This window comes from Petaurus breviceps, unplaced genomic scaffold, assembly GCF_028583685.1.
Source record: "Petaurus breviceps papuanus isolate PSGF00001 unplaced genomic scaffold, PetGlider_PUasm1.0 90775, whole genome shotgun sequence".
Classification (NCBI taxonomy): Eukaryota; Metazoa; Chordata; class Mammalia; order Diprotodontia; family Petauridae; genus Petaurus; species Petaurus breviceps.
Window position 1 is genome coordinate 2,014,785 of NW_027187342.1, and position 16,209 is coordinate 2,030,993.

A 16,209-nucleotide genomic window follows, 5' to 3' on the forward strand; every position below is an offset into this window, starting at 1 on the left:
CCTTCCTTCCTTCCTTCCTTCCTTCCTTCCTTCCTTCCTTCCTTCCTTCCTTCCTTCCCTTCTTTTTCCCTTCCTCTCCTTTCTTTCCTTCCCTCTTTCCCTCCCTTTATTCAGTGTGTATGAACAACATTTTGTTGCAATGGAAGAATTTTATTTGAAAATAAGAATTGTAGCTGTTACTTTTGTTGAATTCTTTTAAGTCCTGGGCATGAGAGGTATCCTGGTCTGGTGGATAGATTAATGGATTTGGAATTAGAGGAACTAGTTCAGATTCCACTTCTGCCCCTTACTCTCTTTGGGAACTTGGGACATCACTTAACTTTTCTGTGCCTCAGTTTCTTATATGTAAAGTGAGGTTGTTGAACTAGAGACTCTCTTAAGGTTCCTTTGAGCTCTAACTCTGTGATTCCTTGTTTTCATTTGGGGGCTGGATGCCCACTGTCAACAAGCACTTAGTTCCACCCCTCTGCTATGCCCAGCAGAGGTGGTGTTTGGGAGCTTACTGAAGATGAGGACATAACCTCTGTCTGTTTGAGATGATCAGTTTTGTAGTGAGCACAGAACAGAGTTGGGTGTCATGGGTAGTGAGTGTCTTCCAAGGTCAGTGTAAAGAAGTCACTAGGAATGTTTCCAGAGGAGCTAAAACTTGAGGTGGTCCCTAAAGGACTGGTAGGATGTGGAGAGGAGGCCCTTCTTGTATATGGACTTGACTAGATGGATGAGTGAGAACAGCTATAGTATGAGGATAGTGGGTGTGTGTGTGTGTATTTTGGGAAATCACTTTGGAAGCCTAGAAGAAAGAAAAATTGTTATATCTATCATTAACCTGGTGCTCTTTTTCTCTCCAAATAGCTCTCCTATTTAATGTCTGGATACAGATGCTTCATCTGCCCTGTGGAGTTCAACAATGACACCAACAGCTTCACTGTGGATTGTGAGCCCTCCGATCTCTTCAGACTTCAGGAATACAATATCCCCTTGGTGATTCAGTCCCTCATCGGCTGGGTGTGTACCTTTTAATTTGGCATGGATCAAGTCCAACTAAGGTCATGTATTTGGTTAGACTAAGAGTGAGAGTCTTCTCTATGAAAATTTTCCAAAGGGTATAAAGCTTCCAAACCAGAAAGGATAACTAACTGTAGAGTCAGGGTATGTTCAAAATGAGGGTAAATTTGTCTCTCCTGCTATTCCCACCCTAATAATTTAAAATAATACAGAAGTATGCATGCATCTGTTTATGTCTTACATGTAGTAGACACTTAAAATAGTTTTTGAATCAAATTTTGGAAGTCTTGTAGCTGAGAAATAAAAAGTCACCTTGAGCCTATTTGTCAATTTATGTTAAGAAATAATCTTTCAGTAATTCCCAATTAATGATTATTCCTTGTTCAAGGTTTTTTAATGTTTGAAGCAAAATTAGGTCAAACATGTTTATTTCTCTTACAAAACAAAAAATCCCAAGAAACAGTTTTGGGGTTTTATTTTTGTTGGGTTATTTTTCTGTATGTTGGTGAGCTTTGCACATTGAGAGAAACTGCAGACCCAGCAAAATTAATTTCTTTTAGGAATGTTATTAAAGAAAGAAAATAAAAATTGAAGGCAACCTCAACTTTTTTTCCTATATATTTTGCAGAAAACAGTCCGGATGTATCCCTTCCAGATTCACAGCATTGCTCTCTCTACCTTTGCTTCCCTCATTGGCCCCTTTGGAGGTTTTTTTGCAAGTGGATTCAAACGGGCCTTTAAAATCAAGGTAGAAGAATCTCCCTTACTTTTTCCATCTTTGCTCTCCCCAAAGACGAGGCCAGTCAGGCTTTCTGAGTCCATTTGGCCTTCACATTACACATGTTGAATTTAACTGGGATCATTCAAAGTAAGCTTACAGTTTGGTTCAGGAAATGAAGTTTTGTGGCTGGCCACCTAATTTCTCTGTATTTTTAAAAGTTCCTTTGCCACAAGCCTCACTGTGTCCATCTATCTTTTATGTTTGCTGTCTGCTAGTTTTTTCTGTATTGGGGAGTAGTTGGGCATGTGGTTAGGACTTTTAGATGAGTCTGTGATTACTCTGTTGAGTTTAGATTCACAGATTCTCTCCTTAACTCTGGTAGGACTTTGCCAACACCATCCCTGGCCACGGAGGTATTATGGACCGCTTCGACTGCCAGTACCTGATGGCTACTTTTGTTAATGTCTACATTGCCAGTTTTATCAGGTAACACAGATTTCCTCCTGCATCCAATGAAGGTTCTTTGAATTTGGTTGTCTGGTCTGCTCTTGCAGCATTGAGTTTTTCGGATATCAGATATTTCTCCATTCAACTATGGGCACAAAAACATGTCCCATAACCAAATATTTTGGGATTTACCATGTTACTGCTCCCATGTCATTTGTATGATGAGTATTGAATTTAGTGCAGTGAGTATTTAGTGCAAGAACCAATAAGCTATGGGGCATAATCAGCTTGCAAAAGTGCTTTTGACTCTGATTTAGTTTGCTTTTTTTTTCTGATTTTTCTTTCAGGGGGCCTAACCCAAGCAAACTGATTCAGCAGTTTTTGACGTTGCGTCCAGATCAGCAGCTTCACATCTTCAATACGTTAAAGGCTCACCTTATTGACAAGGGGATGTTGACCGCCAGCACTGAAGACCAGGGGGCAACCTAAAAAGAGGACAGTGTTATCAGAACTGAGCTCTAGGGCAAGTCTTCAAGTCAGTCCCAGCTTGTGTGACTTTTAAGACCATTACAAGACCTCATTTCACTGTTTTCCTTTTTATTTTGTAAATTTTTTTTGTGCTGTGAGTTTTAAAAAACAAATACCTATCTATATATGCACATATACTTCATATGTGTATTTATATGATATGACTGAGTGCATAAATCAGAGCTTTGAGTTGGAAAGAAATCACAGGAATTAAACCTATGTAGATTTAAACAAAATAAAACACAAAACTTATAACACTGGGGCATCTGTTCCAAGGGCTGTTCTGGTGGATCCAGGCCCTTTAAATTTAACAGGCCCTCTGTCCTGTTTATTTGGAGAGCAGAGCTGCCAAGTATGGGCTGATGGCCAGACCAGAGAGTAAACTTTACACACTGCCTTCAGCCTTTCTAGCTAACCTAAACTTGTGCACAGCCCAAATTACTTTGTAGTCACAGAAAGCTTTTTACCACAAACCCTTTTCAAGTTCCAGCATCAACTCTGAAAGGGAAGCAGAGTTGTCTTTTACTATAGAAGGAAAACGTGGTGTCTGGCAAATACTTATTTATTGAGAAAGCATATTAATGAGATGACATTTCATTTAAGAAATCCCATTTTTTTTTTTTACCATAATTTGATTTTCATCTTTGCTCCAGTGCACCTTAGAAGATGTCTTTCAGTTTTAATTAAAAGCAAACAAGAAACCATGAAGCATGAAAAGTGATTTAAAAATAAAGTCCAGAAGGGGGGAAAGTGCCCACACAGCAGTATTTCACCTGTCTACAGGAGAGCATACCTAGCCTAATATATATAGAGTTGTCACATTATTAGTCACAAGCCCTCACTGGAATAGCATAGCTGGTTCTGTCATTCTTCAGGGATCATGTCACTCATGTCTGTCTGCTGTATTTAAGCTGGAGACTTGATGCTGCTGAATCATTTCTGTTGATTTTGTGTTTTTCTTTGAGCACAGAGTAGGGAGGGATTGACTTCTAGCCTGTGGGCTCTTTGCTTTATCTCTTACTTTGTTAACTTAAATTGTCCTTGTTGCACTGGTGGTGTCTGTGTAAATATTCACCTATTTTTTAACTACTGTGTTTCTTGTCTAAATGGAATCCTGCTGCAAACCCAGTCTGAGTCCTTGAGAACCTTTTAACAATTTAAAATATCTTGATGGTTAAATGCATAATCAGTCTCTGACATTGCTGTGTCAGCCCACTTTGTCTTTTCCCAAGGGTCTTAAAAAAAGAAAAAAAAAAGGTGTGACATCTTTTTTCTCATTGAGTATAAGATGAAATCGACAGAGGAGACAAGCTCTCCACCTCCCTGGAGATACATCCAGGACAACCAGGGGTGATTCTGAAGAGAGATGACTTGGTAGCCTGATGGAGATTGTTCAGATCACATAGTGCCAATGCAATTCACTTTCTCTGTTAAAAATGGAGATGTGTAGTCTAATGTGATGTAATTTCCTTAGCAGCTTGGTCTGTTTAGTTGTGTCTTTTACTAGCTTTGTTACCTTTATGTACTCAACAGGCCAAAACTGCTGGGGCCTTGACACAGGCCAAACCTCTTGCTGGAGGACAAGTGGGTATTGGCTAGGGGGAAGCAGAGCTGAGTTACAGCCTTAACTCCATGTGTGTGAAGCAAATTAGTTGTTGGTGTGTGTCTGTGTGTGTGTGAGAGAGAGAGGATGAAAACACATCAGTACATTTTGGTAGTTGTTACAGTGTTTGCCTCTTTTCTTTTTTCTTTGGTACCAAGACCTTGTGAGGTACCTTGGCATAGTGAAGGGGGGGGGTTTGGAATCTGAAGATCTGTGTTCTAGTCCTCACTTTACTGTTTGCTAGTGGTCTAATTTGTAGAAAATAATTTAGCTTCCTTGTGATTCAGTAAAATGAGAGGCTTGGAACAATGAATGCTTACTTTTGCATTAAAATGATATAACTATATATCTGGTCTGAGAATCAGACTTAAGTCATTCTGGATTTGGTGTATTGGCTGGCATTTCTTCAGTGATGGAGCCTCATTTACAATTTAAAGAAGAAAACTGGAATGCTACCCCAGGAAGACTTGTGTTGAAATAATCTTGATAAGAGAAGGGAATCTGACAACCTGAGTGAGAATAGCACAGTTAAGTGGGTTTTTCCTTTGTCAGGACTAACGCCACAGTCTAGCTTGAACAAGGAGGCCATTTTAATTGTACTTGGGATCATTGTAGGGCTTGGTATGGTAAGTGCTGCCTCTTAAATGAAAATTAAGGTTATGGCATAGCTTTTGAGGATGGCAAAAGCATAGGTAGTAAACTTCTGACTGAAATGAAACTTGTACGTTTTCTGTAGAGATGTTTTGGTTTTTCCTTCTGCTCTTACCCCTTCTATCAGAGTTACTAGCAAGCAACTTGGTTTGAATTTCATATTTATCTTCAAAAGATGTGATTTTTGTACTGTGAGTGTTCACCCTTATTACCATAGATCCCAACTCTTCAGTGTCTTAGAAGATGAATATTTTCAGCCAAGGCAACTCATAAAGCACCTCACCTCTTGGCTAACCTTCAGTGGAGTCTCATTGAACTTAGCTAGTCTTGAACTTAACTGTTTTTGGGATTATTGATGTGCAGTCCATGGCTAGATCTTTATTCAAAAATTTTTCAGCCTTATGTAGGACCTACCAGAGTTTTCAATGCACTGGCATAGTGCTTAAGAGCCCTATAAATGGTTTATTACATGCCAAGGAGCTTCCAGGAGCTCATTAAAAACATGGGCTAGGTGTATCCCTCCTGAAGTCATGTCGCATTTGACAGCATATTAATAATTATAAATTTCTCTTGCTAAGTATGACTTTGTAACCTGATATCATATTCTGTGTACATAACTGTACTGTTTCCATCACTTCCTCCTGACTGCAGATATCTAAAAGGTCTGGGAAAGGCACATTTCCATTTAAAGAAAGTAAATATTGCTTTAAGAAAAATAATCCGAAGGCATACTTTTATATCAGTTGTTTTTTGCTTGTCTGCAGATTTCACACATTTTCAGAAGCTACTGAGGGCTACAGTGAGTAGAGATTAACTTGGAACCAGGAAGACCTGAGTTTAAATCCTGCCCCAGATACTTCCTAGCTGTGTAAACCTGGGCAAGTCATTTCCTATCTCTCAGTTTCAGCTTCCTGTCTGTAAAATGAGGATAGTAATAGCAGCTACCCCACACGGTTGTTGTAAAGTGCTTTGCAAACCTTAAAGTGCTATATAAATGCTAACGATTATTAATAGTGTGGCCATACTTAAATATATCTACTTCTAGTATTAAAACAGTATATCTTATAGGTTTTCTTAAAATAAAAAGTAGATATTTTATTTTTAAAAATTTATTTTGATTAAGCATTTGTTTTCTCATCTTTCTTCTTTTCCCTTATTACAAAAATGAAAAACAAAACTCTTGCCACAGGTATGTATGCATAGTCATATGAAACAAACCCCCACATTGGCTGTATCTAAGAAGTGTATGTCTCATACTGCATTTTGATTCAAAGATATTTTTAAAGTGCATTTTTAACTCAGACATAATTGGAGGTGCCCCCTGTAGCCTCATGGTAGAATGAAGTTTTGAGTTTCTGCCAAGTCCCACTAAGGTCCCACTGGCAAGGGTTCAGATAGAAGCTTGGAGACAGACTTGTCTAACTTTGACCACAGAATGATGAACTTTTCAATCCCAGTACCTCAGGAGGACCATTTACTATGGTGTGAAGAGAGGTGGTAATTTTCATCAGGTGAGGGAGCATCCACACTAAAGAAGTATATTTATAGTACCCTTCTCATCTATATCCACCTCCTTTTTTTTCACATTTCTGTCCTTCGTGCTGTAATTGACTTTAGCTGAACAAGAGGAAAAAAAACCCACCAGCTGAAAGCATCTAAAATGTATTAAAATAAAAGCTTATGAAACTATGAGATGGGTTATGATTCTGAGGTGGTTAGCTTTGTTGGCTAGAGAGGCCAGACACCATCCCTAATCATAGCCTTTGTTTACAACAGGAAAGAAATTGTAAAGGACCCTGTCCAAGACCCATCATCACTGCTTCCAAACCAATCCAAATGTATTTTCTCTATTGAGGGTATTATTTTATTTTATAATATTATTTTATAATGATGTCAGGCCACATTTCTACAACACTTTCAGGCTTACAAAATGCTTTACTCACATGAATCCCACGGGGTGAGTAGTACAAGTATTATTGCCCCTCATTTTACATATGAGGAGACTCATGCTCAGGGTTGAGGTGACTTGTTTTTAGTTAGATAAAGAGAGTCTAAGAAGTAGAGTTTCTACCTAATCAAAGGAGAAAGGACTACAAACTGAAGGTTTGGAAAGAAGAGACAAGATGGTCTGGCTAGGGCAGGCAGAAAAAAGAAAAGGGGGCGGCTTCTAGGTGTTAATAAAGAGCCCTATACGCATTGAAATTTGCATTAATAGTATGTTGACTTTTGTCCCTCAGACAATTTAATTATAATTTTTTTGTGTGTGTATGTGTGTACAAATATATGTTTATGTATCTTTTGAGATACTGTTAACTGCAGATACAAAGAGCATTTGCAAGAGCGCAGCAGCAGTTCCATGGCCTGTCAGTTCCACATCAACGGTAATGTACTCAGTGATCCCCTTTGGAAGCTAAAGCTCCTCTTTGAGTGAAATGAGAGGAAGCTTAATGGATTCTTTCTGCTCAGCAAAATCACTTTCAAGCATCAGGGTTGTCAAGCCGGGAGTGGATAGAGTGGACTTCAAGATAGGATGCCCTGCATTCACATCTAGGTGCGTGCACCCTAGGCAGTTCGTTTCTCCTCTCAGTGCCCCAGAGAGCTCTGTAAATTGCAGAGAAAGTATCAGTTCCTGTTGGTAGAGGGAGTTTTCTTACCCTGGAATTTCCTATACCAAGGAGATCCCGGGTCCCAGTCCTACCTACTGTTATAGCATAGCTAGACATGTGCATGTGTGATCAGATGTAGAAGAGTCCCCTCCTGGTAGGCAGCAGACCTTCCTTCTTGTCCAGACTCTGTTCTAGATGCTGTGGCCTTGGGTAAGGTACTTAATTTGATCTTGATGTGTCTTCTTCTTTTGGAAAGTGATGATGCTAATACCTGCCCTACCTATTTCATAGGTTTTAGTGATCTAAAAGATGAAAAAGCAGATGGGAAAACAGGGTTTTATGAAGTAAGGAAATTTGGCAGTTTTGAATTAAAAGGCTTCATTTATAGAAGAACAAAGTGTTGTCTCAGCAAATGAAGTATTGGGGCCGTTAGAGATGCTTAGTCAATTTTCTTATTGGCCTACACTCTGAATCTAGACTACTAAAAAAAAATTTGTAAAGTGACTAGAGGATTCCAGGCCCTTTGCAAATCTGCCAGTGGTTACATTTGTATTCATCCCATTCCTTAGTATGTTCCCAGAATTGGAGTCATATTGGCCTGACCTAGTGTGATATTTCTTTGAGCTGTAAAGATGCAGGTTTTCCTCAACACAGAGAGTTTCTCCACCAGTTCTGGTCATATCCCTTCTGCACCTTAGCAGACTACTCTTCATCAACGGCTGTGACCTGTTTCTTGTCCTAGTGCCAAGCTTCTGGTGATAAGCCTTGTGGGGCCCAGACAGACTGACTGACCTTCCAACAACAGGCACCTGATCCATTGCTGAGACTGTCCAGCTTAGGCAGACCTGCCGAGCAGAGATTGGACTGTGCTTACATGGTCTCAAGGTGCCCACAGCCACTTCCACATTGCTGTCAGTGAGGAGGACTTCAGTGGAGTGTGCTTGCTGTCTGTGTTTGAAAACCTGAGCTTTTACACTAACACGTGTATCTTGGGAACATTACAAAATATCTTTGGGGAAGCATTATTCTCTGGTAGTAGAAAGTGATCCTTATACCCCACTCTTTTGGAATTCTAAATCACTGCTTCCTCTTGTTCCTCTTCTACAATTTAGTCAGTTGACAGTGAAAGGGGATCTGTAACAAACATTTATATTGTGCTTTAAAGTTAGCAGAGCCCTTACGTAATTATCTCATTTGATCCTCACAACAACCTTGTTGAGGTAGGTGCTATTGTTATTATCTCCATATGGGATAACAGACTGAGAGAAGTTCAGCTAGTAAATGTTTGAGGCATAAATTGAGCCTGAGTCTTCCTGACTCAAAGAACCACCGTTGCTGCCTATGTTGGGTAGGAAATTGACCCTGGGAACTGCTTCTGACAGTATGAAGTCAGGACACTGTTCTGAAGCTCTTACTGTAATTCCCTCCAGTACTGATACTTCTGAACACTTGGCCAGAGTAATTAACACCTTTTTAGTCACTGCCATTTGTCAGATTGCATCCCTTTTGAGACACTGAAAAGTCTTCACAATTATTTTCATGTTTACCACCAGGCATAAAGAGTCAAGACAAACAAAATTTTATTGGGGAAGATGTCAGTAATTAGTATATATACTTGAAGAACTACTTGACAAAACAACTGGGCAGAATTTCACTGAATTTCTTGTCAGATGAATTAATTTTATTAGATTAATTAGTGAGAAAAGTCTGGGAAATATGTTCTTGATTGCCATTAGGCCAGAGGTCTAGTGCTTGGATTTGTTTTTGCTTTGGGGAACTTTTTATGAGGCAAGCAGACCATCTTTTATGTAACTAAGACCCTTTTAATGGTGATCCATTCTTATGATTGAACATCATCAACTCCCAGAAATCTCCAGGTTTCATCTCCTAATAGGGAACCCTGGGCAGACATGCATGTTCAACTACAGGGTTTGGGACACCATTGTATGTCCCCCTCATAGTTGATGAGTTTCCTATTTAATTTAATTAATGGCTCTTTCACCCTTTCTCACCCTTAGTACTTGGAACTCACCAACCATCAATGAATGCATTAATTTACTCATTAGTCTTTAGTTGCCACTTTGTCCGCTACTAGGAGGTAAAATCTTAGCTCAGTTCAGTGCAATATACATTAAGTACCTACTATGTGTTAGGATCTGAGACACAAGGACAGAAAGTGGTTGTTGCTCTCAAAGAGCTTATCTTCTACTGGAAAAAAAGGGATGTGGCATAAAACAAACTAGAATGCTGTCAGGGTGAGAGGTTTGGACCAGGCCTTCTTTTTTTTTTAGACCTGGCCTTCTTAAACTTTAATTTGCTACCCCTTCAGCACTTCTTAAACCCTAGGGTCACAACCAACAGTTTCAGAAGCGCTGGACTCTAGACAAAATGTTTTGAGAAAATCTAATCATGAAAAGAACACTTTCAGATGGAGAGTTGAGGCAAGGAAGATGGAGATGGTGCCTGAGCAGTTTAAACATTGTTAATCACCCCATTCTTTTTTTTTTTTTTAAAGCAATTGAGATTAAGTAACTTGTTCAAGGTTACACGGCCAGTTATACTGGGTGTGGTGCTAAGTATCTGAGCCCGGATTTGATCCAGGTCATCCCAAACTGGAGCCGGTGCTCTTACTTGCTGAGCCACCTAGCTGCCCCTAATCACCCCATTCTTAAAGTGGAGTTTGGTGCTACAAGGCCTTCATTTTCTTGGAGGTTTGAGGCCTTGACAGTTGCAAAGGTCTAAGCCCTGTGTATGAGATCAGCCCCTTTGCCCCTCTCCATCCTATTTGACTCCCCCTTTTCCTTTGATTCCCAAGAAGATATAAAGCCAGTAGTACTTATATGAACACGATGCATTGAATACAATGTTTTTTGTTTTTTACTAGCCCGCTCTATCCAAGTCTCTTTAAGGGTGAAGAGTCAAATTATTGACCTCCTCCCAGATTTAAAGAAGGAAAGGGAACTTGGTCATTTGGCCTGATCTTTTCCTTTGGTAGAAGGAGAAATTGAGGACCCATACAGGGGAATGACTCACCCAAGAATGCCCAAGACATTAGTGTCAGAGCTAGGTCTGACTTCCAATCTGGTCGTCTTCTTATTACAATGCACTGCACTCTCTAGTGCCAAGTCTGATGCTTTGTGCCTCATTTGAAATGCCAGCTCAGTAAAGTGTAAAAGAAGAAGACATTCCTCAGTAATTAACTCCACCAGGCTATTCTTGGTGTAAAGTCTGGACAGGAGTTTACCCATTTTCATTTTCCATCCTCTGACCTAATTTGGACTTAGCTTTGCTGAAGTAGTGCTCTCTGTGATTAACCAAACCTTTCTTTTTATTCCACTTATACAAAATCACCCTTTTCTAAGGAGACAGCTTTAGTGATATCTGAATGCACACTGGGGCAAACTTATTTCTCTGAAATTAGAAGAGGGAGCTGACAAAGTTGGGCTTTACCTTGACTTTTAATGTAAAATTTCAGTAGCTTAGTGCAAGAAGGGCCCAAGGAATGTTTGCCCCAACAGACCCTTTTATGAACTAGATCAAATTGGGAACATGAAACTCTTGACCAGATAGACCCTAGCAAGTTAGTGTATTATTCAGGCTCTGGCCAAAAACATCCTTTCATACCATTCTAAGATGTTCCAGCAACATAGCACTGGCAGTTCCTGTTTTTTGGTCTTTTAATTGTGATTTGGCATTTTGGAGCATCATGGGATAGAGGAAGTAGGACTTGATAATATTAGGCTTTGAATCAAAAGTAAAAAGCTTCCCTGCCCCCCAAAAGGCCTTTTCTTATCTCTACCCTCCCATCTTCCACCATTTTTTCCCTTCAGTAATTCAATGGAGCCATGATCCTTTCAGTGTAGGGGGACTGTCTTTGCCAGTATAGATCATAGCACATCTTTGTAGTATGGTGTAATGTATAATGTTGGACTTAAGAGACGAGAAGACCTGGGTTCAAATCCCACTTTAGACACTCACTAGCTTGGTGACCCTGGGCAAATCACTTAACTTCTCTAGCATTAGTTTCCTAATTTATAAAACAAGGAGATTCAATTCAAGACCTCTAAAATCCCTTCCAATAATAAACTTACAATCCTGTATAAGAAATTTTTGTCTATTTTTGATGGGTGTGGTAGGGGGAGGGGGAATAGATGGCTAAATCTTCCATAGAGGATCTGGCTCTGTGAAATATACAAATACGTATTTTTAAAAATAAAATCTAAACTGGTTTTTTTTTTTTTCATTTTGGAGGGCAATTGGGGTTAAGTGACTTGCCCAAGGTCACATGGCTATTTCACCTAGCTGCCTCTAAACTAAGTATTTCAACTTCTTTAAAGTTTATCTTAAAGAGAATAACTCACATTTCTGTAGCACCATATGATTTTGTAAAATGTTCTCTTCACAACAACAGGGGTGAGGGAAGTAGGATTTTTTTTCCCCAATAAATGTCTCACCTAAACTTTAAAACATTGTAGGGATTCAGGCTTTGAACCCTTTTGATTTGATTCTTGTCAAGAGGAGCAGATGGTTAATCCTGAGGCAGAGAAGAAATTCCTCTTTTACCTGAGAGGAGACATGGAAACGGCTAGGTGACTCCTCAGTTGGGGGTGGGGTGGAGAGCAGTGAAGACAGAAGACACCTGGTATTCTCAGAAGGGGTCTGAATAGCTCCTGATGAAAGTCATGGATTTTGGAGCAGCCATTGAACAAGTCCCCAAGCAAGCCAAAGTATTCAAATTATCCTCTAGGGATGAGTGGTAATTGGGGATTAGTGGTGGAACCCAACCAGACTTCATCTTCATTATTATTTAGAAGTGTGATGATTTTAGAGTGAATGAGGAGGTGAAAATGTGAATGAGGGTCTCTTTTCAAAGAAGTGGTTAGTAAGAATATGATTGGGGAGTTGGAGTTGAATGCCAAGGACTTTTGTTAAGATGATACTGATTCCTTGTATATTCTATCTGATTAGAGGGAAAACACTTTAGAAGGCTTGTTTTAGAAATATGTTAATTTAAAGACCCCTGATCCCAGCCTTGTGCCTGGGAAATGTTTTTACAGTGGCCTTGAAGGGAGCTTATGCTGAAACCCCTTAGCCTTCATGTTCCCAAGAAGAAACTCCAAATGAGAAATATTATCACCTCAACAACATCCAGAGGATTGAGATCAGCTTTCCTGCTCCAAATAATGAACTGTACTCACTCAGCAGATTATTTGCCAGCCTTGAAGTTTTTGGGTTTTTTTGAGATGGACCTTGGGGCAGTTTTATGCTTTAGTTCCCCCCCCTTTCCTTTCTTTGGTACCCTTCAAGAAGAGTAGTTCAGGCCAGGCCTATTTTTGTTTTTGCTGAGAGGGCAAATTAGAAGACTAACAGACTGGTAAACATCCTGAAGCCGGTTTATTCTCATTGCTGTTGATGTTAGGTATTTTGTGTGATGGTTCTCAAACACCAAATGAAAAAGAACCAGATTGCTTTGGTAAACTTTCTGTAACACTAATTTGTCACAGCTGGGAATGGGCAGAGGTAAAACCCAAATGGGACCAGAATAATGAGGAAGCCAGCAGTCGAATGTGGTAGAAAGAACACGACCTTACTGGCTCCCATTCCAGGCTGTTCACCCTTTGTTAAAAGGGCCTTCCTGTTGGGATAGGAAGTCGTCTCAGGGACCAGGCCACCAGGTATGTGGAAAGTGGATATCATTTGTTAATAAGAGAACATTGGGAGCTGTAGCTGAAAATAGGCTCCTGATAATCTTGCCTCAATTCATCAAGATGAATCGGAATGCTATAGATTATCTCTTCCAAGAATCAAGGCCAATACTAAAGCTTTGTTTATAGCTGATTATCTCCTTGCCTATTCCAAAGCAAGTGTGGAACAAGAAATGAACCTAGACTCTTTTGAAAAATTCTTTAAACAAACTGGGCAGACAATCCCTGCTATATAACCCACTCTCACCCCTGGTAACAAGAACATAGCTAGAAGGTGCCACCCAATGCTATGGATATCATCTTCCTTCCCTGGGATGACAGCTTTTAAATGAGAGGGGTTTTGTAAAAAGTAGGACCCTGAAATCATGAATGATCTTATAGTCATTGAATCTGGCCATGGAGAACGAAAGGTACTCTGTGGGGACTTGAGTGTGCTCTCGCCTCTCCTTCCCAATTTGGGCAGATCACCTCCAATCTGAAGACTGTTCTTTCTGCCTCTTTCATGTCGGGGCCTGTCCTTCTTCAGCATAATGTGGTGTGAGATTTAATTTAGTGGTTTCCTGAATTACACTTTCCTCTGCATGAGAATATTAAATTTCATCGAGGCCTGCCCCTTGTATAATTCTGTATCAGCTCTTGTGTTCCTGTGAACACCACATGGCTTTGGAGCCATCCCTTCTACATGCTGCTGTTTGATTGTCTAACTTGTCATTCCTCTAGGCTGATGTGCTTCATACACCAGCTGATCTTTCTCTGTGCACTGTTTGATCAATGTTTAACAAGCCCTGTAAAGTCACTTCTAATTTTTTTTAACTGTGTCAGAATGTGATATATTGTATATTTTAAAGTACTTACCCTATTTATGTACCCATATGTTACTGTTATATAAATAAATATCTCTATCTATTACATTTTGGGTCTCGTCTTTTTTTTTTAATTTTTCAAATGCTTTATTAACTTCTGATTTACATCATTCATTTCTGCCAGATTTTGAGTTACAAATTTTCTCCCCATTTTTCCCCTACCCACCACCCCAAAATAGCAGTCCCACAGGATATCTCCTCTTCCAATCTGCTCTCTCCCATATTTTCTCCCATACCCCTTTCGACTTTTCCAGTGGATCTCTATGCCCCAGTGCCTGTATATCTTATTTCCCAATTACATGTAATAGTAATAGTATATACATATATATATATATATATTTGATTTTAAAACTTTGAATTCAAGATTCATTCCCTTCCTACCTTGTCACACACCCTTACTGGGAAGATAAGCAGTTCAGTATAGGTTGTACATGTGTGGCTAATGCAAAACAATAACAGTAGATATATTGTAAAAGACTGACTGTATTTCCCTCCCTCCTATCCCACCTCCCACTTGTTCTATTCTCTACTTTGATCCTGTCCCTTTTCAAAAGTGGGTGCTTCCAACTTCCCTCCCCCTTAGCCTGCCCTCCCTTCCATCATCCCCCCTCTCATCTCCTTCCCCCACCCCTACACTCCTGGAGGGTGAGATACCTTATTTAGTGTGAATTTCATTCCCTCCTCAAGCCAAATTCAGTGGGAATAAGGTTGACCTATTCCCTTTTGCCTTCCTATTCTTCCCCTCCATTGTAACAATTTTCCCTTGCCTCTTCTATATGACATAATTTACCCCATTCTGTCTCTCCCCATCTCCTCATTATATTCCTCTCTCACCTCTTAATTTCACCTTTTAAGTATCATCCCTTCCTGTTAAATTGGTCCTGTGCCCTCTATCTATGTATACTTGTAAACATATATACACATTCACATATGTATTCATATGTCCATATGCCCTCATATATAGACATATATATATATTTCTATTCCCTTCAACTATTGAGAAAAGTTTCATAAGTTACAATTATTGTTTTTCCATGTAGGAATGTTAATAGTTCAACTCTGATAAGTTCCTTATGATTTCTTTTCCCTGTTTAGCTTCTCATGCTTCTCTTGCTTCTTGTATCTGAATGTCAGATTTTCTGTTCAACTCTGGTTTTTTTCAGCAAGAATGCTTGAAAGTCCTCTATTCCACTGAATGACCATATTTTCCCCTGAAACATGATACTCAGTTTGGCTGGGTAGGTGACTCTTGGTTTTAATCCCAGCTCCTTTGACCTCCGGAATATCATATTCCAAGCCCTTTGATCCCTCAGTGTAGAAGCTGCCAGATCGTGGGTTATCCTGATTGTGTTTCCACAATATTCAAATTGTTTCTTCCTGGCTGCTTGTAATATTCTCTTCTTAATCTGGGAATTCCGGAACCTGACTATAATATTCCTAGGAGTTTTCTTTTTGGGATCTTTTTCAGCAGGTGATTGGTGGATTCTTTCAACCTCTATTTTGCCCTCTGGTTCTAAAACATCAGGGCAGTTTTCTTTGAGAACTTCCTCAAGGATGATTTCTAGGTTCTATCATGGCTTTCAGGGAGTCCAATAATTTTCAAATTATTTCTCCTGGATCTATTTTCCAGGTCAGTGGTTTTTCCCATGAGATATTTCACATTGCCTTCTATTCTTTTATTTGTTTGGATCTGTTTAACAGCATCTTGAGTTCTCATAAAGTCATTAGCTTCCATTTGCTCCAATCCAATTCTGAAGCAATGATTCTCCTCATTGAGCTTTTGAGATTCTTTTTCCATCTGGCAAATTTGGCTTTTTAAGGCATTCTTCTTTCTCCTCGTTGCCTTTTTGAGCCTCTTTTGCCATTTGAGTTAGTCTGTTTTTTAAGGTGTGATTTTCCTCAGTCAGGCTGTTGACTCTCATTTTGTAATTTTCTTGCATTGTTCTCATTTCTCTTCCCAATTTTTCATCCACTTCTCTTGTCTGCTTCTTAAGGTCCTCTATGGACTGTAACCAGCTTGTATTTTCCTTTGAAACTTTTGGTGCAAGAGTTCTGACTTCACTGTCTTCCTCCTGTTCCA

General features: G+C 39.6%; 1 protein-coding gene across 2 annotated transcripts in view; it reads left to right on the top strand.

Annotated features, from left to right (window-relative positions):
* Nucleotides 1–14,177, top strand: part of CDS2 (CDP-diacylglycerol synthase 2) — a 92,088-nt gene extending 77,911 nt beyond the window's left edge. For both annotated transcript variants that reach the window (XM_069068885.1, XM_069068884.1), the window contains 4 exons: nt 853–1,005; nt 1,634–1,753; nt 2,109–2,212; nt 2,521–14,177. In XM_069068885.1, the coding sequence (XP_068924986.1) occupies nt 853–1,005; nt 1,634–1,753; nt 2,109–2,212; nt 2,521–2,662 (519 nt within the window). In that variant the 3' untranslated portion in view covers nt 2,663–14,177. The remainder of the gene's footprint in view (nt 1–852; nt 1,006–1,633; nt 1,754–2,108; nt 2,213–2,520) is intronic.
* The last annotated feature ends 2,032 nt before the right edge of the window (nt 14,178–16,209 follow it).